Source organism: Loxodonta africana, chromosome 12 (genome assembly GCF_030014295.1).
Source record: "Loxodonta africana isolate mLoxAfr1 chromosome 12, mLoxAfr1.hap2, whole genome shotgun sequence".
In the NCBI taxonomy this organism is placed as follows: domain Eukaryota; kingdom Metazoa; phylum Chordata; class Mammalia; order Proboscidea; family Elephantidae; genus Loxodonta; species Loxodonta africana.
The window spans coordinates 76887968-76915661 of record NC_087353.1 but is presented as its reverse complement, the minus strand read 5'-3'; the positions used below and the strand labels follow the sequence as shown (position 1 = coordinate 76915661).

General features: G+C 43.8%; 2 protein-coding genes across 11 annotated transcripts in view; one reads left to right on the top strand and one right to left on the bottom strand.

The window, feature by feature from the left end:
• DCUN1D3 (defective in cullin neddylation 1 domain containing 3) overlaps positions 1 to 22499 on the top strand; it is a 53105-nt gene extending 30606 nt beyond the window's left edge. For all 9 annotated transcript variants that reach the window (XM_064295661.1, XM_010598432.3, XM_010598429.3 and 6 more), the window contains 2 exons: positions 13923 to 14458; positions 16792 to 22499. In XM_064295661.1, coding sequence (XP_064151731.1) covers positions 14028 to 14458; positions 16792 to 17275 — 915 coding nt within the window. In that variant the 5' untranslated portion in view covers positions 13923 to 14027 and the 3' untranslated portion in view covers positions 17276 to 22499. The remainder of the gene's footprint in view (positions 1 to 13922; positions 14459 to 16791) is intronic.
• The window catches only part of REXO5 (RNA exonuclease 5), a 39707-nt gene continuing 33787 nt past the window's right edge, over positions 21775 to 27694 (bottom strand). For both annotated transcript variants that reach the window (XM_010598428.3, XM_064295657.1), the window contains one exon: positions 21775 to 26723. In XM_010598428.3, coding sequence (XP_010596730.1) covers positions 26672 to 26723 — 52 coding nt within the window. In that variant the 3' untranslated portion in view covers positions 21775 to 26671. The remainder of the gene's footprint in view (positions 26724 to 27694) is intronic.

Sequence of the window (27694 nt, the reverse complement as noted above, 5' to 3'; positions counted from 1 at the left end):
AAATTTCAAATTCTCTGGAATCCAGCCTTTCTAGAGCCACAGAGGTTGTATGAACCCCTGAAACTAGTGTTCTGAAATAATGTTTAAACCTTAAACCAAAAATATCCACTGCAGTCTTCTTAAAACCAAAGAATAGTTTAACTGGTAATGAATGTCTGCCTTGAGCATTGTACTTTTAAGATCTATCTATATAGGATCAGTTTGACATCAGCAACTCTGAAAATTAGTTAGGAACTTGAGTGGGCAGTGAGCTTGTGTTAATGGGGAAGGAACAACTCGGATAAGGAGGGTAAGAATGGTTGTACAACTTCAAGAATGTAGTCAGTGTCAGTGAATTATACACGTTGAAACTGTTGAGTTGGTATATGTTCTGTGTATATTCTCAACAACCAAAAAAATAAATTATTAAAAAAAAAGACAAATAACAAGATTCCTGTAATCAAATCCACAATTTTCAATAAAGCATTTTTTGAAGCCTTAAAGAAAAGAAAGAAAGAAATTGTGGCCTAGTAAATTGGTCGTGGACCATGCATCAGGACATCTAGGTATTATTAGATCTTCTCTTTCTTTGATGTGTGAGTAGATGGATCTGAGTGACATACCTGTTGTGTCTTAATGAGAATTCTTTCTGTTGTGACAGAAAACCTGACACCTGGCTTATGCAAAAAGGCAATTTATCGGCTCACATAATGGAAGCTCAAACTTTGATCTCACTTCAGGTACAGCTGGATTCAGGGTGCCATTAATCCTTCAAAACTCAGCTTCTCTTTGTCTTTTGGAGCTGCTTTCCACTGGTTGGTTGCATTTTGGGTTCCACATGTATCTGAATAGAAGGGATGATTTAATCCTCACAGTGGTCCTTTGGTAGGCATCATTCTTTTCCCTGATGGCTCCAGATTCTCCTCTTTTTCTGGTAAGATACTATAGCAGCTCCAACTTCTCTGTTTTCAGTGCTGAGATTCAGTATGGCTAGTTTAGGGCACCTGTATTATCCCTAATCCAGTCACTGAAGCCAGGGTCATGTGAGGCTTTGGTGGACCTGACTCACACATTTCATTATGAACTCCACTCAGCCACGTGGCCAAGGGTGAAGGAGAGGGATCTCCTAGTGAAAATTGCATTATCACCCAGTGGCGAGCCTGGATACTGAGGAGGCAGACAAGTGTCTGTTATAGGTGTTAATACCCTCTGACCCCATCTGAAGCTTGAAAGTCCATATAATAAGCCTGTGGGCTACATCCAGCCCTTAGCCCTGTCCAAGGGTTCCACAGTCCATTTTGAATGAGACTCTTGCTCCCTGTGGATGTGAATCAGTCAGGTTCTAGCTAGTCCATGGGCTAGAGGCTTCACAACCCCTGATGTTAAACCCATGGTAAGGAGACTGTTACTTACTAGACCTAAATATAGACATCATCTTTTTCTTTGGCGGGGGGGTGATGGCATTTTCTTTTGAAAGAATAAATTTGGAAAATTTAGATATAATTGAAAGATGTCCTTATAGTTAATCTTTTTTCCTGTTTTCCCTTATTTAACAAAACTTTCTTAAAAATCCTTGGAGCCAGAATCATTATTGGATTCCTTTATTGTTGATAGTATTCACAGTGAAGTAGTCTCTTTATTTACCCATCTTCTATCCTTATTTGATTGTTTGATATGTTTCCTTAAGTTTAATGCCTTATGTGCTTTTTGTAAGGATTACTTTTTCTTTTTAAAGAAATTGACTTAGTTGGCAAATACTACAAGAAGGTGTTGGGAGAAATACATACCCTCAGTACACTACTAGTATAAGTTGACACTACTTTTTTGGAAGTCACATTGGAGATATATATATAGCATATCCTTTGATGTATTGGCTCTACTTGTAGGAATTTATTTTCAGGAAATACAAATATCCTGATTTTTAGCTGCATATTCGGTTTATTTTCCTAGCATTGTTTATGATAATGAACTATTGGAGTACTGTTTATAATAATGAACTATTGGAAGCAAGCTAAAAGTCCAACGAGAGATTTAAATTGATAAATTATGGTACCTCCATTCAATGCAGTATTTATCTGGCTGTTAAACATGCTTTACTATAGGGAGTCTCAACCTCCCCCCCCCCGCCATACAGTGCTCTACCAAATTTTGACAGATTGGATCGTAGGATATAAATGAGACGTGAAATAGAGTGATTCCAACACTATAGTTGAATTGCTGCTCTTCTAAAAGCTCTGTGAGGAGAGAATTTTTGTGAAGAAGCATTCAGTGGAAAAGGTTGCCAAATAGGATGTACAGTGTGACCCCAGTTGTGTTTACAAGGCACATGTGCATAGCATGTATATGTATGTATTTATGTGTATAAAAGACTGATAGGATATGTTCTAAAACATTAACTGTAGGTGTTGGGGTACTAGGTAACTTTTTTCCTTGATATCTGTCTGTATTTTCTAAACTTTACAGAGTAAGTATGCAATACTTCTGAATTTGGCCCCAGGAAAGAGAGCCTGAGTAACCTCACCTCTCTGACCGTTTGCTGATTGATTGAAAGCAGATATTCTTTTCTTGTGCAGGTCTTTTCTCTGTCCTCTTGCTCTTCCTGTCTGCTCTGCATTATCAGCCCACCTCCATCACAGGCCTCTAGGAAAAGAGTGGTCAATGTGGTCTTAATGGATTTAATTTTTTTTTTTTTTTAAGAATTAGTGAACATTAAGAGGAGGATTAGTTACATGTGATGAACCTGAGCCCTACTGAGAGGAAATGTGACTCTAGAAGCCACATCTATGCATTTGTGGACATTCAGGTGCCCCTTTATTATCTTTTATCATTTATCATCTTCGTACTGGGTTCCTTCCTTGTCTTTTGATTCATTTCACAATTTCCCTTCTTGCCTTCCCTTTTACTTAAATGCAGAAACCTAACCTCATCTCCAGTTAATGTTTTTTTCAGTCAATTGCTGACTACTGGACTCCAAAGGTGACTGAAAAGTGAACAGTTGATGTGGTAATTGGGTGTTTGAACACTAATCAGCTACATTCAGGTACACTTCCAGGGTGGCTGGTATCCATATGCTCCCTGGAAGGGGGGTATTAGTGCCTCATCAGTGGTTTACCTTCAGTAGGATCTAATGAGGTTGTCTCCTAAGAGGAGGAGAACGAGCTGCAAGCACAAGACCAGAGATACAGCGTGTAGCAGGCATGCTGTTTTTATTCCAGGACCTCGGAGCGCAGATTCACAGATAGTGCAGAAATAAATAGAGCGGCCCACCTAGAAATCTGGCGCCCCTTAACAATGCCCCGTTTGCGCATAAGTAGGTAGTCAGACCTGCACAGATCAACAGTGATCAAGCCAAAAAGCCAAACCCACTGGCATTGATTCCGACTCATAGGGATCCTATAGGACAGAGTAGAACTGCCCCGTAGGGTTTCCAAGACTATATTCTTTACTGAAGCTGACTGCTGCCTTTCTCCTGCAGAGCGGCTGGTGGGTTCAAACCACAGACCTTTTGGTTCACAGCTGAGTGCTTTAATTACTGTGCCACCTGAGATCCTTTCAATAGTGACAGCAAAAAGTATTTCAAGTGTTGTTCAGTAAAACAATATGGCCCATTTTTGTTGTTTATTTTGAGTCCTGTGGGATTAAACATAGCTCTGGAACCCAGAGACCAAAAATGCTTCATTATTTGGTATTTGGAAAGTTTAGCACGTGTGTGTGTGTTGGCTTGGTTGTGTTTGGCAAGTAATATTTGTTCTAGCAAGGAGCCCTGGTGGTGCAATGGTTAAGCACTTTGCTCCTAACCAGCAGATTGGTGGTTTGAACCCAACAGCTGCTCCACAGGAGGAAAGATGTGGTAAACTGCTCCCATAAAGATTACAACCTAGGAAACCCTATGGGGCAGTTCTCCTCTGTCCTATAGGGTCACTGTGAGTCGAAATCGACTCAATGGCATACAACATTTGTTCTTGCCAGCCCACACTGGCTTCAGTCCTCAGGCCTCAACTGGGTATATATTCTTATTAATATATTTGAAATATGTAAGGTAAGGAACAGTGAGTATACTTTACAAGGAAAAAGAAAATTACTTTGTGCTCAGTGTCACGTGACCTAATATTATTTTGCAGAAATACAACCAGTTGGTATATTTTCTTTTAAAAAAATCCTCTTTTCTCCCTCCCTCCATCCCTCTTTTTTGCACTTTTGAGATTGGCTGAATTAGAAAAGTCGTATGTTCCTACCCAACCCTAAATGGAACTGCTGTCTTAGCTTGCTGCTGCAGTACATTTTAGGACAAAAAGTCTTTCAAAAGCATGAAAATAGAAGCAGACGGGTCTCATTTGCTTTGGCAGAGGAAACAGCTTTCCCTCCCAAGTAGCTCCGGGTAAGACCTAATCTCCAAAGGTGATCTTTGAAGTCCAAGTTCCAAGTGACGGCAGTGACTGCATTTAAAATGCTTTCTCAGTCTTTCCTCCTTGTGATTTTTGTAAGTTCACTTTCTAGGAAGTGGTTTACAAATGGACACCACCCATTTTCCATCTTTTTCTCAGGCCATTCAGAGTCTGTGGCTGCGAGGTGGGATCAAGGGGCTGTTGTGGTCTCGCTTTGAGACTCCCCAGGGGGAATGGCTTCTGCCAGTACTGCCGCTTCAGCTTCTGGCAGCTGGAGCAAAGCTGTCTGAGGAATTCATGTACTTGTGTTCTCTGGCCTTTGGGTGTCTGGCATATATAGTAAGAAATAAAAACATGCATCCAACTAGCTCTACAAATGGTTTAGATGAGAGCTGAAAAGATGAGTTTCTTTTTGCTGCTGTGTAGAAACACCAGTATCTTGTCAGCAGCTTCTTGCTCCTGAATAGACTCTAAATGGAAACAGAATGGAGAGGTGGGTTGGGTTGGTCCCTTCTCTCAAGAAGCCTCAGTAGGTCTTGAGTGCCATGCTGACAGTATATTCTGGTGCCGGCATTTTCCTCCTGTTTTTTAGCTCCTCGGTTCACATGGCAGTTACTTGGGTGACAGGCTCCCCAGCAGCAGCCATCCCAGCAGTCTTCTGCACCGCTTCCTGACCCGCCGAGCTGCAGCAACGGGCCAGCTTGCTGTGGTCTGGTTTCCATATGTCAGGACCCATTGCTCACCCTGCAGAGAGCAAAGTATGGTGATGCAGGAGAGAGAAGGCTGCACCAACACTGTTATGTATCACCCTTGTTCAGATTGGAGTAGCCCTGCTTTCTCTCTCCTTTCGGACTTATTTTTCCTTGGCTCTGCTAGGCCCAGGCAAGGAGGCATGTGAGCCGTACATGCATTTCACTAAGGAGGCAAAGTGCCTGTCCTTGGGTGGGCTACATTAGAGCTTTACTCTCTTTGGAAGCCAAAAAGATTGAAGTAACCTTAGAATATTAGGCCTCTTGGAAGGACTAGTCCAGACCCCTCACTTCAATGTTGGGGTCAGAGACACTCAGAGAGGTTAAGTGACTGTTCAGGGGCACACATTGTTCAGGGAGATCCTGGACCAAAATGGAAAGTTTCCTGGGAGTTTAATGTTTTCATTGAGTCAATACTTCTGGGCTGCACTTAGGTGTTGATGATGTATGTTTTCATCCTCGGCCATCTTTACCTCCTCAGGGAAGGGGTACGTGCTGGCACGTAGTCAAAGCAGAGAACAGTAGCAAGGTCGACAATGTAGAGCGAACAGTTTACAATCAGACCACCTGAATCTCTTTTCCCTCATATACTGGCTGTGTGAGCTCAGGCCAATCCCTTAACCTCTATTCAGTTTTTCCATCTGTAAAATGAAGATTATCATTTCCCTCATAGGGTTGTAGTGGATTAAATGTGACTGTCGGGTTAAGTCCTCAGCACAGTGCTAGGATAGACCCAGTAAATGCTCAATAAATGTAAGTAATTATTTAAAAAATACTGTTAGTAATACATTTCTTAAAATCACCTGTAGACATGAACTGACCACATCAGCCCTCTTTCCCCTTCCTTCCTTTTATGCAACCAGTCATTTAAGGGTCCAAACAAACAAGCCCTACCTCCTCTGTGAGCACTTCCCACAGTGTGGGCTTTAGAGTCTGACAGCTGTCTTCATTTCCTAGTCCTACTGCTTAGTAGTTAAGAAACCTCCGTTTATTAATCTGTAAAAGCCAGAGCAGCCCATTTCCCAGGCTGGTTGTGAAGTTTGAAGGTAGTGATGCATATGGAGTGTGTAGCCCCATGTAACACAGATACTGGTTCTTCCTCCCCCGTCCTGCTGCATTTCTTCCCATAATGCCAGTCCACACTTGTCCCTCCTTTTCCCTTTCCACTTGCACTGTATGGTTTAGCCCTCCATGCAGAGTTCTGCTTCATAAGAGGCAGTTCTGTCTCAGCAGTAGATAACAAGTCCCTAGAGGACAGGGACTTGCATGGCTGCAGTGGTATCAGTAGGGGGATGTGACCGCACCAGGTGACAGCATCAGAAAGGAAGATACCAGTGTCCCCCAGTGCTCGGCTTTTCCTGGCCCACATCCACCTCTGCTGGTTCTTGCGGTCTGTCAAGCCTGGGGCACGGGGTGGGGGGTTCCCAGCGGGTGGCCCACTGCCCCTCTGTAGCACTGCCCCAACCCCATCCCGGTGTGGGCTCAGCACGGGTGTGAGCTGTGAGCCAAGGGCAGAACCTTAAGTGGGTGCCAGCCTTGAGTCTGCAGAGCCCTGAAGTTTGGACTGGCCACGCAGTCTGTCCCTGAGCAGGGGCATTGCTGGCATGGCCTGGCTGCTGGCCTGGGTCCCCGGTGTGGCTGCTCTGCCAGCCCCTGCAGCAGGATGTAACTGCCCAGTGAGCCAGCCGCCTCCTCCTGCAGAGTTGGCCCTGCTCACCCCACCACTTTAACCTCAGGAAACTATGTAAATGTAAATATATTTAGGGTATGTGTATGATATTGTAATTTAAAGGTATAATTTTAGTTTTAATAGTTGTTTATGTCATTTCTGTTGTCATTATATTCAGTGACATATGGAAATTATGATTTACAAGTAACAGTACAAAAACATTACTAAGGACTCTGCATAGTCTGGTATAGGAGGAGGTCCGTGGGGCGGGTGATACCATGAGTTACCACACTGGGTGATACTAACCCTAGTGACGCCACTCTGTGGTTGTCATTTAATGGAACTGCCTAAGAGATGAACAGCTGCCTGATACCCTTGGAGCTAGAGCATCCACACTGACTGCAGCCTCTGGGATTGCCTCTGGGATTGCCCTCTGGGCCTGCAGTACCTACTCCAGGCCTAGGGTTGGGCAGGCAGCCAAGCCCATCCCAGGAACAGCAGCCAGAGCTGGCAAAGGGGAAGAGGGAGCTGGAGGCTAATGTGCAGAGAGGAAACAAGGAAGGGGGAGGCAGAAGCAGTTAGAGCTGAGATTGAGGGAGAAAAGCTGGAGGCTGATATCAGTCCAGCATAAGGCTGAGTAGGGCTCAGTAGAGTTACTGTCTTCCATCTTTGTGGTAAACAACCAAAGCTACAACTGTGCTTTGAAAGTCAGCTTTCCAGGTTTGTGGGTTTGTTTTCTCTTTTCCTGCCTTTCCCTTCTCCTTACTCTTCTTGTTCCTGCCTCCGTCAACCCATTTATGCCACTTAGCTGAGGCAGGAGAGGAGAGAGTGACTTACTGTGAGAACAGGAGAGCTGCTGCTGGGTGTCTGGGATGTCCTCTCAAAAACTCATTGCCTTCGGGTCGATTCTGACTCCTAGCGACTCTATAGGACAGAGTGGAACTACCCCATAGGGTTCCCAATGCTGTAAATCTTTACAGAAGCAGACTGTCACATTTTTCTCTCATGGAGCGGCTGGTGGGTTCAAACCCCCACCTTTTGGTTAGAAGTTGAGTGCTTAACCTCTGCGCCACCAGGGCTCCTCTAGGGAGTCCTACACACCTGAATTGCCATGGAAGATCAGGGCTGGCTGATGAAAGGAGCCCTCTTCGAGGAGAAGGAAGATTTGATTCTGTCACTGACTTTGCAATAATGATAACAGCAACTATAATAAAAGCTAACACTTACTGAATATATTCTTGAGCTGGTATTGGGCAGAGCATTTGACATGGATTATCTCATTTAAAAAGGAGTCCTGGCACCATCTAGTTCTTCTGGTCTCATGGTAGATGAGGCCATAGTTCATGTAGACTGTTAGTCCTGTAGACTGGTTTCTTCTCTGAGTCTTTGGTTTCTTTCTTCCTCTTTTGCTCTGGACAGGAAGAGACCAATATATAATAGCCACTCGCAAGCTTTTAAGACCCTAGGCACTACTCACCAAACGGGGATATAGAATATAAACTTCATGAATGATAGTATGCCAATGACTGAGTTGTCCCATGAGGTGTTTGGTTATGCCTAGAAGACTCTGTAAATGTGCTGCCTTTGTGCCTTATCATGCGTATGAATACATATGGATGCACACACATACACATACACACATACGTATACACATATGTACATGCATGCATACGTGTGTAACCACACATGTATTTTTTTGGTTGCTGCAAAATTATGTATGTCTTAGCATTTGCCAAAAACATCCTTTTTTCCTGTGTGCTTCTTAGTGACATCATTTACCTTGGTCAGGCTGTGTTTACTTCACCTACGTGAGGTGTTACTTTCCCACCACCAAAAACAACAAGTGTCTACTATCTAGAGAGTGAATCTTCCCCCCGCCCTACCAAATCCTTGGTAACCACCAATGAATTTTGGTTTCTGTATGTATATTTTGTATAAAAGTGAGATTATATGATATTTATTCTTTGTGATTGACTTATTTCACTCAGCATAATGCCCTCCAGATTCATCCGCGTTGTAGGATGGTTTGAGGACTCATCATTAGCCTTTATAGCTGCGTAGTGTGTGTACCGCATTTTGTTTATCCATTCATCCATTGATGGGTACGTAGGTTGTTTCCGTCTTTTTGCTGTTGTGAGTAGTGCTGCAGTGAACATAGGTGTGCATATGTCTGTTCATGTCACATTTATTCAGTCTCTAGGATATATACCTAGAAGTAGAATTGCTAGATCATAAGGTAGTTCTATTTCTAGTTTTTTTTTTTTTTTTAACAGTCCCACCAGCAGTGGATAAGGGTTCTAATCTCCCCACATTCTCACCAGCATTTGTTGCTTTCTGCTTTTTTGACCAGCGCCATTTTAGCAAGGGTGAAATGATATCTCATGGTAGTTTTGATTTGCATCTTTCTAACGGCTAATGATTGTGAACATCTTTTCATGTGTGTGTTGGCTGCTTGAATGTCCTCTTTGGTGAGCTGTCTGTTCATGTCTTTTGCCCATTTTTTAATTGGCTTGTTTGCTTTTTTGTTATTGAGTTGTTGAAGTTTTCTATATATTTTAGAGATTAGACCCTTACAGATAGGTCGTTCCCAAAGATTTTTTTCCCAGTCTCTAGGTTGTCTTTTTATGAGACTGGTCTGTTTTTGAGCAGGACCCCAGCTAAGGCTCAAGCCAGGGTTAAGAGTCCTGGCTGGCCTGGGGAAGCTGAGGCCTGGAACCCATTGTTCAGACAGGACAACAGCTGGGGCTTCCAACAGGCTAATCAGATTCTACCCGGTTGCTAATAATGATAATAACTATGATATACCCAAGTGTTTTCTGTGTGTCAGGTTGTGTGTACCAGGTATTCTCACTGAATCCTCACAATAGCTCTCTGAGGCAGATGATCATTTTACAGATTTGAGAAAATTCAGGTTCCACTGAGTTGAACAATAGCCTCTGGCAGTTGGGCTTTGACTTTAGAGCTGGAGCTCTTAAGCGTTCTAATGGGCTGAATTTTCACAGATTTTGGCCATCTGGTGGGGCTGACCTCAAGGGCATCCTGCCTGCCTAGATCACAGCAGAGCAGTGGGGAGGCCTCCCTTCTTGAGCACTGGGCACAGACCGTGTGTTGCTGTCTTTCCAGTGGCTGATGCTAAGACTTGCTGCTCTGGAATTGCTGTGGTGTCACTCCTGAGCTCAGGGCCCAGCCCTTGGTGGGCTTTCCCTGCGAGCATTGCTGTAGGTGGGCTCAACAGTCTAGCCTAGTGGTAAAAGTCATGGTTTCTCGAGTCAGACATACCCAGGTTCTGTGTTATCTGATGTTGGACAATTCACTCTGAATCTCAGTTTCCCTGTCTTTATATGGGGTTGTGGTGAGGATATATGAGTTGATGTGCACTTCACTCTGAACCTCAGTTTCCCTGTCTTTATATGACGTCGTGGTGAGGATATATGAGTTGATGTGCATAAATTGCATAGCGTAATGCCTGGCACCATGTCAGGTGCTCAATAATTTATAACTGCTATCATTAGATTTTTTTCATATCATTAGCTATTAGCCAGCAGCTCGTGGGTCCAGGGAGACCTTCAACTTAAAACACTTAAAGTGCTGCCAGCCTGGGACACAGGGCTGGGCGCCATGACTGAGGCTGGGGAAAGCCCCGGGACCAAAAGTGTTTTCCTAGAGAAAGGAGTAGTCACAAAAGAAGGGAGGCTGTTGGGTGGGTAATCAGAGGACACAGCTGAACTCACCGTCAGATTGGAAATTCCTTTCCTTTGGGTTTGAGACCACCACTCACCTCAAAACTCAACTGGAGTGGGGTCATTTCACAGACCAGGACAGGATGGATGAAAGGGGCCCCATCTTGCTGCACTTGCTGATTGATCATCTGTTTAAATTGATTTTCCTCTCCTGATTTTCATTTGCAAGGCATATTAAAAGCCAAGGTTCCAGCTGGTTCTGCTGTGTCAGGTCATCAGATGCTGGTCTGTGGTGGGCTGGTTGAGTAAATGGGATTAGGGCCTCTTTGGAAGCCCCATCTGTTCTGTTCCTACCTGAAGGCCTTCGTGCCAGGGTTTGGAGGAAGCTGGCGTAAGGAAGCATGTGTCCAGTGGGGGTGGGGCTGAGTGGTCTGGGGTGGGTGGGTCAGATGGTGATCAGAAAATCCTCTTGTCTCGCTGGGTTCCCCAGGCCTCCCTCAGCCGCAGAAGCTGAGCAGCAAACCCTGGTGAGTCAGCATGCCTGGGAATCAGAGTTGCCAGTCTGTGAGCATGTGGGGTTTGTGTAAGTTTAGGCCTTTTGTTTCTTTCAGCACTCTAATCTTTAGAAACACAAATCTGGAAACCAGACCCTCCACATGGTATAGTCCTATTTGTTTTGAGACAATTCAACTCGAACAGTTGCTTCCTTTGTATGATGGCCTTCCAAGAATTAACCCTTTGCCTTTTAAAATCTTACAAATTTATGTTTCTTGCTTACTAGCTATGCTCTTAAAACAAGAAGAGACTTTTTAAAAAACCTGGTTTGGGTCTGTCATCTTCCACACCAAAACCTTATAAGGATTGTTGTGTGTTTTTGAAGCCTCAGCGAAACTGCTTGTCTTTCAAGGGCATGTGTAGGCATCTCTTCTTATCATTTATTCTCTTTGAAGGTAGAGAATGGGACACACCCTGATATGAATAGTCTCCAAAAACTACAGGAATGGCTTCGGCCTTCATTTTAAGATTGTTGTACCCTCAGAACTTAATCTTAGAGAAAATTCAATTTGAACATTCCCCAAATTTATCCAGGCACTATGTGGAGAAAGCTAAGTTCTTCAGGTATAGTTTGAAGCTATGTTGTTGTTGTTAGGTGGCCATCGAGTCAGTTCTGACTCGTAGCAGAGCGGAACACTACCCATTCCTGTGCCATCCGCACAATCGTTGCTATGCTTGAGCCCACTGTTGCAGCCACTGCATCAACCCGTCTTGTTGAGGGTCTTCCTCTTTTTTGCTGACCCTCTACTTTACCAAGCATGATGTCCTTCTCCAGGGACTGTTGCCTCCTGATAACATGGCCAAAGTACATGAGACAAAGTCTTGCCATCCTCGATTCTAAGGAGCATTCCAGCTATACTTCTTCCAAGACAGATTTGTTTGTTCTTCTGGCAGTCCATGGTATATTCAGTATTCTTCACCAGCACTATAATTCAAAGGCATCAATTCTTCTTTGGTCTTCCTTATTCATTGTCCAACTTTCACATGCATATGAGGTGATTGAAAATACCGTGGGTTGGGTCAGGCGCACCTTAGTCCTCAAAGAGACATCTTTACTTTTTAACACTTTAAAGAGGTCTTTTGCAGCAGAATTGCCCAATGCAATATCTTGTTTGATTTCTTGACTGCTGCTTCCGTGGACGTTGATTGTGGATCCAAATAAAATGAAACCCTTGACGACTTAAGTATTTTTTCCATTTATCATGATGTTTAAGCTCTGGCATTTCATAAAAATCACTCTTTTACCATGCTGCCAGTCCCCTGTGAGATTTTAATTTGGATCATAATTCTCCAGAAAAGTTCTTTAGAGCCAGACGTGGGGACTGTCTTGGATTTGGTCTGGGGTTGGCTTTCCCTACCGTACTTCTCCTCGCTCCTGGTCCAAATTTCTGTTGCATAGTAACTTCAGTGGTTGCAATTATTATGGTATTGTTTTTGTTGTTAACTGCCATTGAGTTGGTCCCCGACTCTTGGCAACCCCAGGCACAATGGAACAACACGCTTCCTGTTTCTGTGCTATCTCCATGATCGGTTGTGATTGAACCATTGTGATCCATAGGGTTTTTTGATCCATTGACTGATTTTTGGCATTAGATTGCCAGGCCTTTCTTCGTAGTCTTTCTTAGTCTGCATGTTCTGCTGAGTCCTGTTCAGCAACGCAGCAGCACACAAACCTCCACTGACAGGGGTGATTTTGCACATGAGGTGCTTTGGCCAGGAATCGAACCTGGGTATCCTGCATGGAACGCGAGAATTCTACCACTGAACCACCAGTGTCTCCACACAATTATTATTATAGCAGCTGGCAAAATTTTACAAGTACTAAATTGTAAATGCATCTCCTAGCAGATTTGTTGAAGGGAGAAATACAAGGATCCCAAATAGACAGTCTTAGAGAAATCACTTCACTTCCAGCTCAGAAATTTCTAGCAATTCTTTAAAAAACACTTTAGTTATCATGTAATAAGGTACCATAAACAGTTTGTTATGTATCAGCACGGACTTTTCTTCTTCATCTAGCAATTATCCTATCATTTAGAGATACTATTTAGATAATTCTGCCTTTCTTTTAAAGTGGAGGTGCCCCCTTGGAGGACTGCACCTATAGATGGTTCATGTGTAGTGTGAGCCTGGCCTGCATTCTGTGTTCAGCCTCACTGAGGACCTGAGGGGGAGAAGGAAAGAAGCTCGGAGACTGGGTTACTTGGCTTGGAGTACAGGCTTGGTGGATGGCTTGTGAAAGTGGGGTGAGGAAAGGCGGGGATGAGCACTTCACCTACTGTATGGGATAGCCCCAGAAAGGAATTTGGAGAAGTCAGACAAGTTCTCCTTTGCTCTTTGGCTAGGGCCCTGTTTGTAGTTTTGACCCTGCAAATCCTTTACATCATCTTTAGATCTTAGGAAACTAGCGATCTTGGTCATGGCCACCCCCTTCTCCCTACTCATCCTACTTAAAAAGAAAATCTGAGAATTCCAACATTAGGGACTGGAAGATGAACCTTTTATTTGCACTTTCTGGCTCAACTCAGGTTCAAATAACTTTCTTATGTGATGGCAAGTTGGCAAGACAGATTTCTTCGGAAATATTTCCTGGCAAAAGTGTAGTCTTCCCTTGATGCATTCTGCACATGAATCAACCTCTTTGTAACATATGTTACCTTAAGAATTTTAGGAATTTCCTTTATTAGTTCTCCATGTGTGCCCTGGCACTGGAAAACTGCATTTCCAAGGTGAAGGTGTAGAGCTGGCCTGTGAAGGAGGGATGAGGGACAGTCTCAGGGCATGTCCTTTGGTGCTTTGTTGGCTCATTAAAAAGCCAGGTGCACCAATGGGGAGTCCCAGGAGGGTAGCGTCCATACCTTGTTTCCCTTGTGTAGAGGTGACTGTTCTCTGCTTTTTCCTCTAGGTGGGCTGGCTCCTCTGGCTGATGGCATGTTGAGGCACACGGGCCAGCGGCAGCAAGGGCATCTGATCCCGAGGGGGCCACTCTAAAGGCCAGGCCGCCAGCACCATGGGCCAGTGTGTCACCAAGTGCAAGAATCCCTCATCAACCCTGGGCAGTAAGAATGGAGACCGTGACTCCAGCAGCAAGTCACAGAGCAGGCGGGGTGCAGGCCACCACGAGGAACAGGCGCCAGCCTGCGGCAAGCCAGGTGGGGATATCCTTGTCAATGGGACCAAGAAGGTAGAGGCCGCCACTGACGCCTGCCAGCTGCCGACATCGTCGGGAGATGCTGGGAGGGAACCCAAATCCAATGCCGAGGAGTCTTCCTTGCAGAGGTTGGAAGAACTGTTCAAGCGCTACAAGGACGAGCGGGAGGATGCAATTTTGGAGGAAGGCATGGAGCGCTTTTGCAATGACCTGTGTGTTGACCCCACGGAATTTCGAGTGCTGCTCTTGGCTTGGAAGTTCCAGGCTGCTACCATGTGCAAATTCACCAGGTTAGTCACAAATATTTCAGGTCACCAGGTGAGCTAAGGAGGAAAGAGAACACCATTGGGCAGTGGTGCCCAGCTAGGATATAACCGAGTTGGATTCATAGGGGGTTGGGTAAGTCTTCTTTCATTTTCCAACCAATTTCTCTGAAGCTTAAATTTTTCGAGCCAACTCATGCTTCTTATCCAGAGAGTCTTAAAGGTTTTAAAAAATGTGGACTTGGCTCTACAGCAGACCTCCTCAGTAGGAGTCTTGGAGGGGAAGGCCTAGGCATTTGTATTTTGACAAAGCTTCATATCTGATTCTCGTGTATCCCGCATTTCTTGTCACAGGATAAACCTTTGCCTAATTTGTAGGTCAGATTTTAGGCGTTTCACAGCATTACCCGGCAGCCTCTGAATAAGGCAGGGACCAGTATTGCCTGGAGTTAAATGAGGAATAATCCACGGTGTGCCCTGTGCTGAGCTTTTGTCCAGCCCCATGGCTATTTCAGACTTCTCTCATACTCCTTTACTTGCCAGTCCACTCGCTCATTCACTCCCTTGATGTTTATTATATACCTATCACATGCCAGGGACTGTGAGTACCACTGCGGTGAGTGCCACTGGGAATACACATGTGTCTCCACGAAGCTACTTGCCCCATGGCATCCTCTAGTTCTTAGCACAGTGCCCTCAGCCAGGCCTGTGTGCCAACAAGGACAGTGACTGCAGTTATCAAGTAGTAGGTGTCTGCATCCTCCTGTGTCCCTGTCGAGGTGGTTTGTGGGGCAGGGCAGGGTCACTCCATGGTGTGGTTTACAGAGCACACTGGGTTATGAATAACAAGAACTGACTTTGAGACCCAGCTATGTAATTTTTAGTTTATGTGCCCCTGGGTAGGTTACTCTCTTGGCCTCAGACCCTCATCTCTTCAGTGGGTATAGCACCCCTTGAGAAGATGGTCAATGTGAGCCACTTTGTAAGCTGGAAAATTTAGAGATTTTAAAAGTACATACACAATTTTTGTATCTTCGATAACAGAATTTTTTTATTAATTTTTATTGTGCTTTAAGTGAGTTTACAAATCAAGTCAGTCTCTCATACAAAAATTTATATACACGTTGCTTTATACTCCTATTTGCTCTCCCCTCAATGAGACAGCACACTCCTTCCCTCCACTCTCCATTTTTGAGTCCATTCAGTCAGCTTCTGGCCCTCTCTGCCCTCTCATCTCCCCTCCAGATGGGTGATGCCAACATAGTTTTATGTGTCTGCATGATCCATGAAGCTCATTCTTCACCAGTGTGATTTTCTATCCCATAGTCCAGTCCAGTCCAATCCGTGTCTGAAGAGTTGGCTGTGGGAATGGTTCCTGTCTTGGGCTAACAGAAGGTCTGGGAATCATGACCTCCAGGGTCCTCCTAGTCTCAGTCAGACCATTAAGTCTGGTCTTTTTTTATGGGAATTTGGGGGCTGCATCCCACTGCCCTCCTGCTCCCTCAGGGGTTCTCTGTTGTGTTCCTTGTCAGGGCAGTCATCAGTTGTAGCCAGGCACCATCTAGTTCTTCTGGTTGTGGGCTGATGTAGTCTCTGGTTTATGTGGTCCTTTCTGTCTCTTTGGCTCATAATTACCTTGTGTCTTTGGTGTCCTTCATTCTCCTTTGCACCAGGTGGGTTGAGACCAATTGATGCATCTTAGATGGCTGCTTGCTAGCATTTAAGACCCCAGTAGCCACTCTCCAAAGTGGGATGCAGAATGTTTTCTTAATAGATTTTATTATGTCAGTTGACTTAGATGTCCCCTGAAACCATGGTCCCCAGACCCCCGCCCCTTGATAACAGAATTTTGATGACTGGTGGTAGAATTCCTTAGGTTCATCCAGAATCTTTGGCTCCAAAGCTCTCCCTTGGCTGTCATAAAAAATGTACCCCAACCAACCAACCCATGGAGAGCCAGAAGGGAAGCAGGAAGACTCCCCGTCTGGGGGGAAGAAAGAGTCTGCAGCTTAATCACTATTCCAGAATGGGAACAGGGCATAGAGCAGGAGATCTTTTAGTTCCAATTCTGGAAAGATGAATGAATAAATGAATGAACCGTTTTCAATCAGCTGCCTACCATGTGCCAGGCACTGTTAGAAGCAGTTAGCATATGTTAACTTGTTTAGTCCTTATTAAAACCCTATGAAGTATTCTCACGATTTGACAGATGAGGAAATAAGACTAATTAGTGCTGGACTTGGATTTAAATTGAGGCTGTCCTGCCCCAAACCCATGCTCTTAATTACTGTACTGTTCCTTTCAGTAAGTGATGTCGTTTGTAATAATTATTAATTGTGCCTTCTTCCTTCCTGTTGCAGGAAGGAGTTTTTTGATGGCTGCAAAGCAATAAGTGCAGACAGCATTGATGGGATCTGTGCACGGTTCCCCAGCCTCTTAATAGAAGCCAAACAAGAGGACAAATTCAAGGATCTCTACCGGTTTACATTTCAGTTTGGCCTGGACTCTGAAGAAGGGCAGCGGTCGCTGCATCGGGAAATAGCCATTGCCCTGTGGAAACTAGTCTTTACTCAGAACAATCCTCCCGTATTGGACCAGTGGCTACACTTCCTAACAGAGAACCCCTCGGGGATCAAGGGGATCTCCCGGGACACTTGGAACATGTTCCTTAACTTCACTCAGGTGATCGGCCCCGACCTCAGCAACTACAGCGAAGATGAGGCCTGGCCAAGTCTTTTTGATACCTTTGTGGAGTGGGAAATGGAGCGAAGGAAAAGAGAAGGGGAAGGAAGAGGTGCGTTCAGCTCAGGGCCTGAAGGCTTGTGTCCTGAGGAGCAGACTTAGCAGCTCCGAGCCAGGAGCAGCAGGAAGGATCTGCCCGCTGCCCTGCAGTCACCTGAGGAATTGGACCTTTCTGGAAATTACTGAAGATCCGGATATTTTCTACTTTACACCTTTCTCTGCCTTGTATCTGAAAGGGCTCTAAAATGCTGTATCATGTTTTAGGCACTTTCTTCATTTTTTGGTTATTTTGGTTATTTCTTTCATTGGGGGTCCCCCAAAATATTTGAACCTGGCTACATGTTGTGTATCTTTTTTTGAAGCCTTCAGATAGGATAAGCCTGCCATTTCTTGCACAAATTAGATTTTTCTTGGGGTGGGGTAGGGTAGGGTGTAGAGCAGGGTGGGGGGCTGGGACGGTTAGGTTGAATTAACATTACAAAATGATACAGTGCCAGATCTCAGTTTTGCATATTCTGTTTTTCAGGGCAGGTCTGTACTGTGTGTAGTGCTGTTTACATGGTTGAATTTAGGTTGTAATAATTATTTTTAAAGATTTACGCAGAGTTGAATAGCAGTGTTAACTGTTAACCACGTTGCATTAATTCCCAGACAGTTTAAAGCTCTTGGTGAGCCAAGGCCAGCTGAGAGCATCTGTAGTCTGGTGACAACCCCCTTTTAAGCTAATTTATCTGAAACCTTTATTTCCCTCACTTCTTGCTCATTCCTTCTTTGACCTATTGCATTTCATGTTGAGTTTACCCATCAAAATGCTGCCCCTGCCAGCCAAGTGAGCAGTTACTTGTTTAAACGCATTGTACTGAGAACCACTTAAGCATCGGATGCAGAGAAAGCAGCGCTACCTCAGTTTTGCCGGAAGTAGACTTCTTTGATAGTTTTCTTTCTTTAATGAAGTTTCTGTATTTTCATGTTGTAAGTGGAAATACTTTTTTTTTTTTTCATTTGCCTTGGAGCCAAAGTTTCTGTTCCTGGTGGTCGGGAAACTGCCTGCCAGCCAGATGACTTGAAGGAAAACTGTGGTATGGAGCTCTGCTTGAATTTTCTTTTTTCCCTTTGAATATCATCAGCTTACTTGTCTGGCAAGTGCAGAAGCCTGGGGCTGGCCTGAGCTCTGCCAAACAAATATGGAAGTGTATTTAATAGTTAAAACGTGTGCCCTTTCCCTTCTTGCTGCACCCATGTTGTCACTGAAGCCCCAGGAGTTATTTATTACCTTTTTTGTTAAGTCAGGCTCATTTGGGGTAATGTGATGACTGTTTAGGTTTACATGACCCTCCTCTCCTTCCCCCAACCCCAAATATGTGTATATACATATATAAAATATGTATATATTTTACCTATATAAAATATATATATACACATATATGTATCTATATTCCATTGTTCCTTTGCCTGCTAAAACTGGCCATAAAAGAGGGAGCTGCCTTCAATACATAAAGTATAAGAAGAGCGCCAGGGAACGCCAGAATGAAGGAGGCTTTCGAATCTGAATTTGGACCATTTTCACTAAAGAGAAGGTGAATTTTCTCAGCCCTTGCCTCACAAGAACGAGGGCCCAGTACCTCAGACTCCTTCAAGTACTTGCCCCATAAGGCCAGCTTTGGGCCATATTGCCGCACGGGGGCCTGAGGAGCTGACTCTGGTCCTACCTAAGGGCCTTCTTTTTTTTCCATTTTAAAGAATACATCCTCAAACAACTGTACTGGGTGGCAGGAACTTGTACAGTTCAGCTTCCAACACTTGGGAACAGATTGAAAAGGGAATCTTTTAAATAAAATCATATAAAAATATTTATACTCATGAGGTAATAAGAATTTTTCTGTTAGACGTTTGGAGTTTCCACTCCTAACTCTTGCCCTACCCGGGGGTGTGTGTTTCTCATTCCCAGGCAGGAACTGCTCATTCTGAGTTCCTTTATCCTTAAAACTTCGGGCTCCCATCTTTGCAAAGATGAGTATTTAAGAAGTTTCTGCAGTCAGTGTTTTTCTAAAATTTCCATTGACATAGCGAATGTACTTGGAATTTGATTTTTTTCCCCCTTTAATCTTAACCCTGACAGTTGTTCCATCTACAGGGGTAGTTGAGAAACATTTAAAATAAGCCACAAGGTAGGTTAGCAATACTGCTGGGAAGTTGAAGGGAGTCTCAGGCCAGGTGCCTGGCTTTGTTCTCATTAAATCAGACATGATGTCCACTCATGTGCAAGAGAGTCTCTGAGGGCCCCAACAGGTTCTGTGGGCTCTATTCTAGTCAGGGTACCTAGACTGAGGTCTTAAAGAGACTGCCGTCTCATCCAGCCAGTCTCCACTCTCAGATCTTCCCGATTCTGGATTGGCCAGAGGTTGAATGAGGGAAAGGCAGGCTGCTCCTAGGTAGGCAAGGTTCTTTCTGTTCCAGGTCAGAAGAGTGTATGGAAAAAAGCGTGCAGGAGGAGGAGGAAGCTGAGGACTCTGGAGGAACTGAATTCCTTCTCTAGCCTATAAGAAGGCATTCCATGCATTAAAACCCATTGCTGTTGATTCCGACTCATAACCACCCTATAGGACAGAGTAGAACTGCCCCCATAGGGTTTCTAAGGCTGTAAATCTTTATGGAGGCAGACTTTGCCACATCTTTCTCCTCGGGAGCAGTGGTGGGTTTGAACCCAGGACCTTTTGTTTAGCAGCTGAGTACTTAACCACTGCGTCACCAGGGATCCTTCATTCCATGCATTAGGTGTACTATATAGTGGGCGGAATTTTTTTTTTAACAATTCAGCTCACATACAAACACACCTGCCAAAAAGATGCCACCAAGTCAGTTCCAGCTCATGGCCACGCCATGTGTCAGTAGAACTGTGCTCCGTAGGGTTTTTGATGGCAGGTTTTTTGGAAGTAGATTGCCAGGCCTTTCCTCTGAGGCACTTGTGAGTGGACTTGAATCTCTAGCCTTTCAGTTAGCACCCAGGAACCCTTTGTACCACCCAGGGACTTCCCTCTTAGCCAAGGAGCCATTACAAAGAATTATTTTTTATTCTATTTTTAATGATGCATTTGTTACAGAGGTACAGATGAGATGCCTGGTGAAAAGGGAACAGTCAGGGAGAGATTGATCCTTCCAGGTTTGATTCCCTGATACTCAACAAGGAAGTCAAGCTTCTGCAGTAGCTCTGGGCCAATGCTTGACTTTTTCATGACCACAGGAAAAGCAGAAGCTGTTCCGCAAAGGGATTCAAGGTGAGGTGTGTGTAGTATTTGCAGTTACACTTCTGGGAAATAAAAAGCCCTTGTTCCTCTTAACCTAGCGATAGGTTTGTTCTTCACTGGCGATCAGTAATTTTGTGGAAGAAGCCAAATGCATGCCCCTTAGGTAAGCCCTGGGCCCTTCACTCTAATGGTATAACTTCAGGGTGCTGTCAAGGGGCAGGATGTGGATGCCAGTTTGAAAACCAACATCTGAGGGTAACCTCAACAAATAGAAGGAATTAATGTGTGTTGGGAAATTGCTTGGGTTTTGGCAAATGGCTTTGTGAGCTTCTGTGGTGTTTCTTTAGCAATTTGTAAGGAAGCTGGTATGAGATGAAGCATTGCTTCATTGAATTGCTTTCCCCCATCCCTGCCAAATCTGAATGTATCACTCTTAACCCCTCCTCCTGTAATGACACTTTGCTGTGCTTCAGCTGTGACCCAGCAGCTCTACCCTCATCCCTGCCAGATGTGCCCACGTTCTGAATTGGGTCCAAGGCCCCATCCCTACCCTTCTAGTAAGGGAGAGAGAAAAATCTAGAGCTGGGTAAAGATCCAAACTTCAATGAAGTCCCCCAGGCCCAGGGAAATCCAGCTGAGAATGTACAAGGGTGTATTTTCGATATTAAACTCCCTCAACGAAGGTGTGGACTAGCCTTGAAAAGGAAGAAAGAATTAAGCAACACAGTATTAATCGATCTCTGAAGCAATACTGATCTTCCAGGGCCTGGTACCAAAATTCAGTCCTGAGTGCTGGAGGCTGCAGAGTGTGGGACCCCATAGTTGATTTCATGGCCTCATGTACTGCCAAATTATAGCAAACACTGGTGAGAAGTTGCTGGGTAAGGACTTGTCTAAAAGTTTAAAATCCAAAACACCTCTTTTGGTTTACCACATTTAAAGTTAGGTCTTCAGTGCAAGGAAGCCCAAAGGTAAACCCGATTAGAAGGTAAGGGCTGGAAGGAACCTGCTGCTGCTGCTTTTTTTGGGTTTGTCTTTTGTTGCCTGCTTTTCCATTTTTCTTGTGTCTCCTATGTTTGGTTAACGATGACTTGAACATCTTGGTAACTGACAAAGGTCTTCCTTAAGGAAATTCAGGAGTATCTTGTTTAAATGGCTGAAAAGACAAGATGTTTTACGGTTGAAGTGTGTTGACTGGAACTCCCCCGAGGACATGCCACACTGATCCTCCTCTTATTCCATACTTTCTGAGTTAGATGGAAGTGATTCCCAAGCCCCTTCAGAGTTTCTTCCCATGGTAAGCTGTAATTCTAGCATATATCCAGTTTAACCGGGACTGGGACTACATTTTGGTCAAGTTCAGCAGGGTTTTGTTTTTTTTTTTTCCTTCCTTTTTGAAAGGGGAAAAAAAAAAATGTGTTTGAGCACTGATTGTAGAAGCCAAGATGGTTCAAATGGGTTCTGCTTGATTCAGGTTCCGGGGCATCTTGTCCTCCTTACTTCTCTCTTCTTGGAAACTGAGCTACCCACTGTCCTTCCCCACTACTGTCAACACAAATCTTGGATATTGCCAAAGGAAGCCATTCAGCAGCTGCTGCTGTGGGTTTTTTTTTTTCCTTTCCCAACACACATATACTTGCTCTGGGAGAAGCTCTTTCTTCTGACTCTGGTCCCCAGGCTCCTGAATCTGTGATTATAATTGTTCTTAACCTGTTGCACTAATGAATCTAATTCTAGGTTTCAAAGGGGAATTTGAAGCAATAGGCAAATGGGGCTTGGATGAATTGACCCTACAGATACCCTGCCTTAACCCGCTGAGGTGATGAGTCCACACTACTCATGTGACCCTCCACCTTTGTGGATCCCTCTTGGTTTGTGACCAGTGTGTCCGTTTCCTGAGGTTGTACAAACTTGACAGAAGTCAATACTTTTGTTTGTATTCTCTGCATTGTTGCACTCTCCAAATGGCCCTTTGAATATTTTTATTAACTTGTTACACATATTTTTGTCTTCGATGTCTATTATTTTTTTTTAATTTGGAAGGTTACCTGCTGTTGGATTTAATAAATTTGTTTACTTGACTATTGACATTTCTGCAAAAAAAAAAAAAAAGCAGTGACTTTATTCTGGGGCAAGATTGAACTACCGGGAGCCTCTCCCAACGTGATACTGGATTTGGAAAATTTAATCCAGATAGTACAGGATTCCCAGATTCCAAACATGGGTATTGACCTCCCACTCACCAAGCGTTAACAGGGTGGCCTTTGGGGTCCCAGTACTTGTAGGCAAAGAGTAAGAGTCCTCACAGGGCAACTGTCTAGACAGTCTTACCTTACCAACTCATGTGGATTCCCATGAGGAATAAAAAGTAAATTTGAGCACTGTGTAAAATGGATGGCTCCTAGACCTAACCGATTAGAAGTGATTAAGGCAAGGAGACAAGGTGAACCTGGCTTTAAAGGACTGCCAAGTGCCACTGTTTGAAGTTAGTAAACCTGAATTTCCTTTTACTCATCTATAAAATTAAGAGAACGTTAATTGTATCAAGTGTTAGTACTTAAAAGAATTCCCTTAAGTTCCTAAAACATGTAAGCACTCTCCTAAGGTTCTCCACAAAAGATGTCATGTGAGTAATGCAGGGGGCTCCAGAAAATATAAGAGGGAGGTTGGCATGGTCATATGTCACCTCTTACAAGTTGCCGCTCCTCTTGAGGCTCAACTTCCCTTTGTGCCGAATGGGGCAGAAGGAGCTCGGACTACATGATTCCCGATAGCACCATCTTGTTTTACGTTCTAGAAGTCTGTTTTGGTAAAACACGTATCCCCCTTAGCTTCCTTCTATTGCATTTTCTGTATAGTTGTTTATATACAGGAAAGCTATTGACCAGCCATCTTACTCATTTCTTTGATGGAGGCCCTAATGGCATCCCCCAAGACTCCCAGCCTTCTAAAAATGCTATCTCCTAAAAGTACAGTGGTGGGATTAGATTTTATTTTTGAGTTGGAAGGGGCTTGGAAATCTTTCTAGCCAGGGACAGATTTTTGAGGTTTCCTCAGTGAACTGAAATGTTTTTGTCTTCCTCCTTTATTACCAAGTGTAGCATCAGATGGGGGTGCGAAGGAAACCTAGGGGGTGACTTTTTTCTCACTTAAAAAGTATATCCCCAAAATGTGTACTCTTTCCCCATTTGGCTGTTGGGCTTTTGTGGCCACTTTGAGTCTAGCCAGGGCCTCGCAAACAGGTTTGGGAGTGACAAAGTAGAGGATAGTGATTTTGGTGCTTGTATAAAGCAACTCAAAACTGTTGTCACGGTGCTGTCCAGATTTACAGTTAATTTTTAATTAGATGAGAAACAAGCAGCTTGTTCATACACTTACCAGATAAACTTAACTACACATGGAGCTTACTTTTTCTAGCAGGAAAGGTCTGCTATGCTAAGGAGATGCACAGGGTCTCGAGGAGTACAGAAGTCACCTCAGCACTGGCCTCTGCTCTCAAATCCATTTGCCACAGCACATGGTGGGTTGGCTCTGGAAGTTCCCCTTTACGTCTGGGTTCTGACATAGGTTCCCAAGGGTTGGTAAGCCTGGAAGGAGAAGCAGGGGGGCCTGTCTAATCTCCCTTTCCCTTTCTTTGACTTCGGAGGATGCTGTGTCTTATGAAAGCCATAAAGCTCCCACCTGGGTTAACATTCTCCTTTATGCAACGTTCAGACCTTGATTCAGTCTCTTATCTTAGGGGTGCTGAGAAAATCCCAGTGGAATATGGCAGGAATGCAGTTTGCAAGAGGGCATATAACTCTCTAAGGTGTTTTGTAATTCATGCAGATGAGGACTCCCCATGGGGCTTGTGCTTTTCCGGGGTGGTACTGCCGCTAGATTAAAATAGCTATAAAATAGATAGTACTAATGCAAGACAATGTAACAGGGACACAGACTAATGTACATGTGGATTTACATAATGAAGGAGGCGTCCTTTACTGAGTAAGTAATGATGGATAACTGGGTGAAATCATCTGAGTAATTGGGAAAAAGAACCAAATGCCAAAATAAATGCCAAGGGGGAGGTAAGGTGTAAGTGTAAAAACTAAATCATTAAAAATACATATACTTGTCAGAAGATATTAAATTGAATCTATGGATCAGTGAAGACTTTAACTGACAAAGGGACACTAAATCCCTAAGATGCCCTTAAAAATTCAGTATGGAAAAGTACTTAGCTTTCCAATAGAAAAATGGGCAAAGGATATGGGTAACTCACTTAAGAAAAACAACAGGCCAAAAAGCTTCTGCGAAAAAAGTTGAATGCCAATCTAAAGGGTATTCAAATAAATAGAAATTAAACCTACAATGACAAACTTTAGCCTATCAAATTGGTAAAGATTTGAAACAAATTCATGCTAACAAACATGGTAAAAACCTTTCTGGATGTAAAACCCAGTAATTTCACTTTAGGAATTTTTCCTAAAGAAATATCTGCCGAAGATGTACAAGAAGAGTATAATTGGCAGCACCATTTGGGAATTTTCGTGTCAACAATAGATTATTTTAGTACTCATGACACATCAACATGTTGGAATATTATATAGCTGTGAAAACTCTGCTTTTGAGTATTGAAACAAGATGGTAAACACTGGCAGTTATTGACTCTAGGAGATGGGATTAGATGTGATTTTAATTTCCTGGATTTTTAAAATTTCCGTTAATGGGCATCCTTTATAATAAAGGAAACCCTGGTGGCATAGTGGTTAAGAGCTACGGCTGCTAACCAAAAAAAAAAAAAAAGGGAGTTGAAATCCACCAGGCGCTCCTTCAAAACCATATGGGGCAGTTCTCTATCCTAAAGGGTTGCTATGAGTTGGAATCGACTCAACGTCAGCGGGTTTGGTTTTGGGTTCCTTTTATCATAGAGAAAAGGTTATTTACAAAAAGGGGACAAAAGGAAATGAAGATGAACATGGCTGAGTGCCCTGAACAACCCCATTGTGGGTGGGGAGGCCAGAAAAAGGAGTACATGCAAAGCCTAAACTAAGAGTTCTGAAAAAAACCCTTGGATTTGCCACTTCCCCTTCACCCCCTCCAAACAAAAAGAAACCCCAGAAGCTGCTTCTCCGGCAGCTGCCTTGGCAGCTCCGTATTCGCAGTCTAGAAGGGTGTGGGAGGAAAAATGCACAAACGCACTTATGAATGGAATGTGTGTTTGTAAGAGGCCAAGTTGGCAGCTTTGGCTTCCAAAAGGTGGGAGCACCAGCTGAGGGAAGAACACTGCGTGCAGATTGAGGCCTCAGAGGCCTTGTGGTCCGGGTCCCAACCTCGGTAGAGTTCTGGAGTTGGGGGCCCATGGAGAAACTGCCAGCCCCACCCATCCAGAAGGAAATGGCATTGGCTATTCCTAGGAGTATAAAAAAAAAAAGGAGTATAGGAAGCCCTAATGTGCTCTGAGATTCTGCATTTGGAAAATGATCCTTGGTAAAATGTCCTCCCATTGAGCACTTCATTTGGGCTTTCCCTAATTTAATCCCAATAACAGATTTAATAAGAAGGTACTAAAGTCCCCATGGGGCCCTAGTGGTGCAGTGGTAGATGTCTGACTGCTAACCAAAAGGTCGGCAGTTCGAATCTACCAGCCACTCCTTGGAAACCCTATGGGGCAGTTCTACACTGTCCTACAGGGTCGCTATGAGAATCAATTTGATGGCAATGGGTTAAGGTCCCTGTTTTAAAGGTAAGGAAACAGGCTCAGAGAGGGAAAATAATTCACATATAGTCTGCTATTCTGTCATTTCCCACAAACTGGCTCTTTGAATTCTCCCTAAAAGTAGCTATTCCTCATTTTATATAGCTGAGGAAATGGACTCAAATGGGATTAAGTGACTTGCCCAAGAATACCCAGGAGCAGAGCTGAAGCTCTAACCCAGTCTTGTCTGTCCAAAGGCAAGCACTTATTTTGTTCTTCAGGACTGCAGCCTCAAGAGGTGAGCACAGCCCTGGAACTCAGCTGGGCGGGAAGGAATCCAGCAACACTGTCGGTTTCAAGCTGCTCCATGGAAAAGTCTGAGAATTAGAGAGATGGTCTTGGTAGGAACTGCCATAGGCCAAGGTTAGTGGAACGTGACTGATAAAGTGCCAGGACACTTTCCTGTCAGCCATTAAAGAGTTGGCTTTATTCAGAGCCTTGCAGGAGAGGTTGGCAGTAAAGCTGGGGAACTTTCCTCCTGATGAGGGATTCAATCTGCAGTGCCCCAAATCCAAATCAGACTCTTCGGTTCTGGCTCCTGGTTCCCAACTTCCATATAAGGCCAGATCTTGTAGATTAAAGGATTAAACATTGCCTTAAATGCTCAATCTTGAGAGTTAATTTTAAGTAGAATTGTTTTCTAACTATAAAAGCATATATGCTGAATGTTTAAAAAAATCCAGCCCACACACAAATGGATTTGATAATGAATTTGCTAATCCCACTTGCTAGAGGTAAAATACTGTAAACATTTTGGCATTATAGCCTTCCAGATTTTGTTACAAGTCTGTGCATAGCTTTGTATGTTTTTTTCCTACAAAAACAGCCTCAAACTATATATACTATTCTGTAACTCTTGGCCCTTCATATAATAGCCAAAACTTTCTTAGTGAACATTACATGTACAGTACTGTGAATGCATAATCTCATTTATATTCACAACAATCCTATGAGCTATGTACTATTATTATCCCAAGCAGAGACATGTTAATTTATTCAAGTTTGCATAATTTAACAAGCAGGAAAGCTGGGATTCAAAGCCAGGCAGTCTGGATCCAGAGCTCTGTTGCTTCCTTTTGCAGATCTCTTCCCCTGGAGATTCATACACATACACACACACACACACACACACACACACATACACGTGCTTGTACTTTTTTAGAATTGTGTGCTGTGCCCATGTCCTTTCTAACACACAAGGTTATCAGTTTTTAGAGTTGATTAAAAAGCAGAGCGGAGTACTGGCTTTGAGTTTGAAGCTTCAGTTTCAAAGGAAAGATCTGGTGTGAGGGAGGCACCTACTGGTGAAGAGTGACACTGAAGCCTCATTTTGAAGGGAAGGAGACATTCCTAAGAATGGAATTTGCAGAGGGTTTCCAGCATTGTTCAAAAGCTCAAAGAGCCTTCCACTCTCCTCTGTCTGGTAGAGCTGCCAGATTTTTAGTTCAGCCAATTCCCGCCCCCCCCCCCCCCCCCACTTTATAACAGCTGTCAATAAGGAAACAAGTTTGCCTTAGAGAAATTTGCTTCATAGCTGTT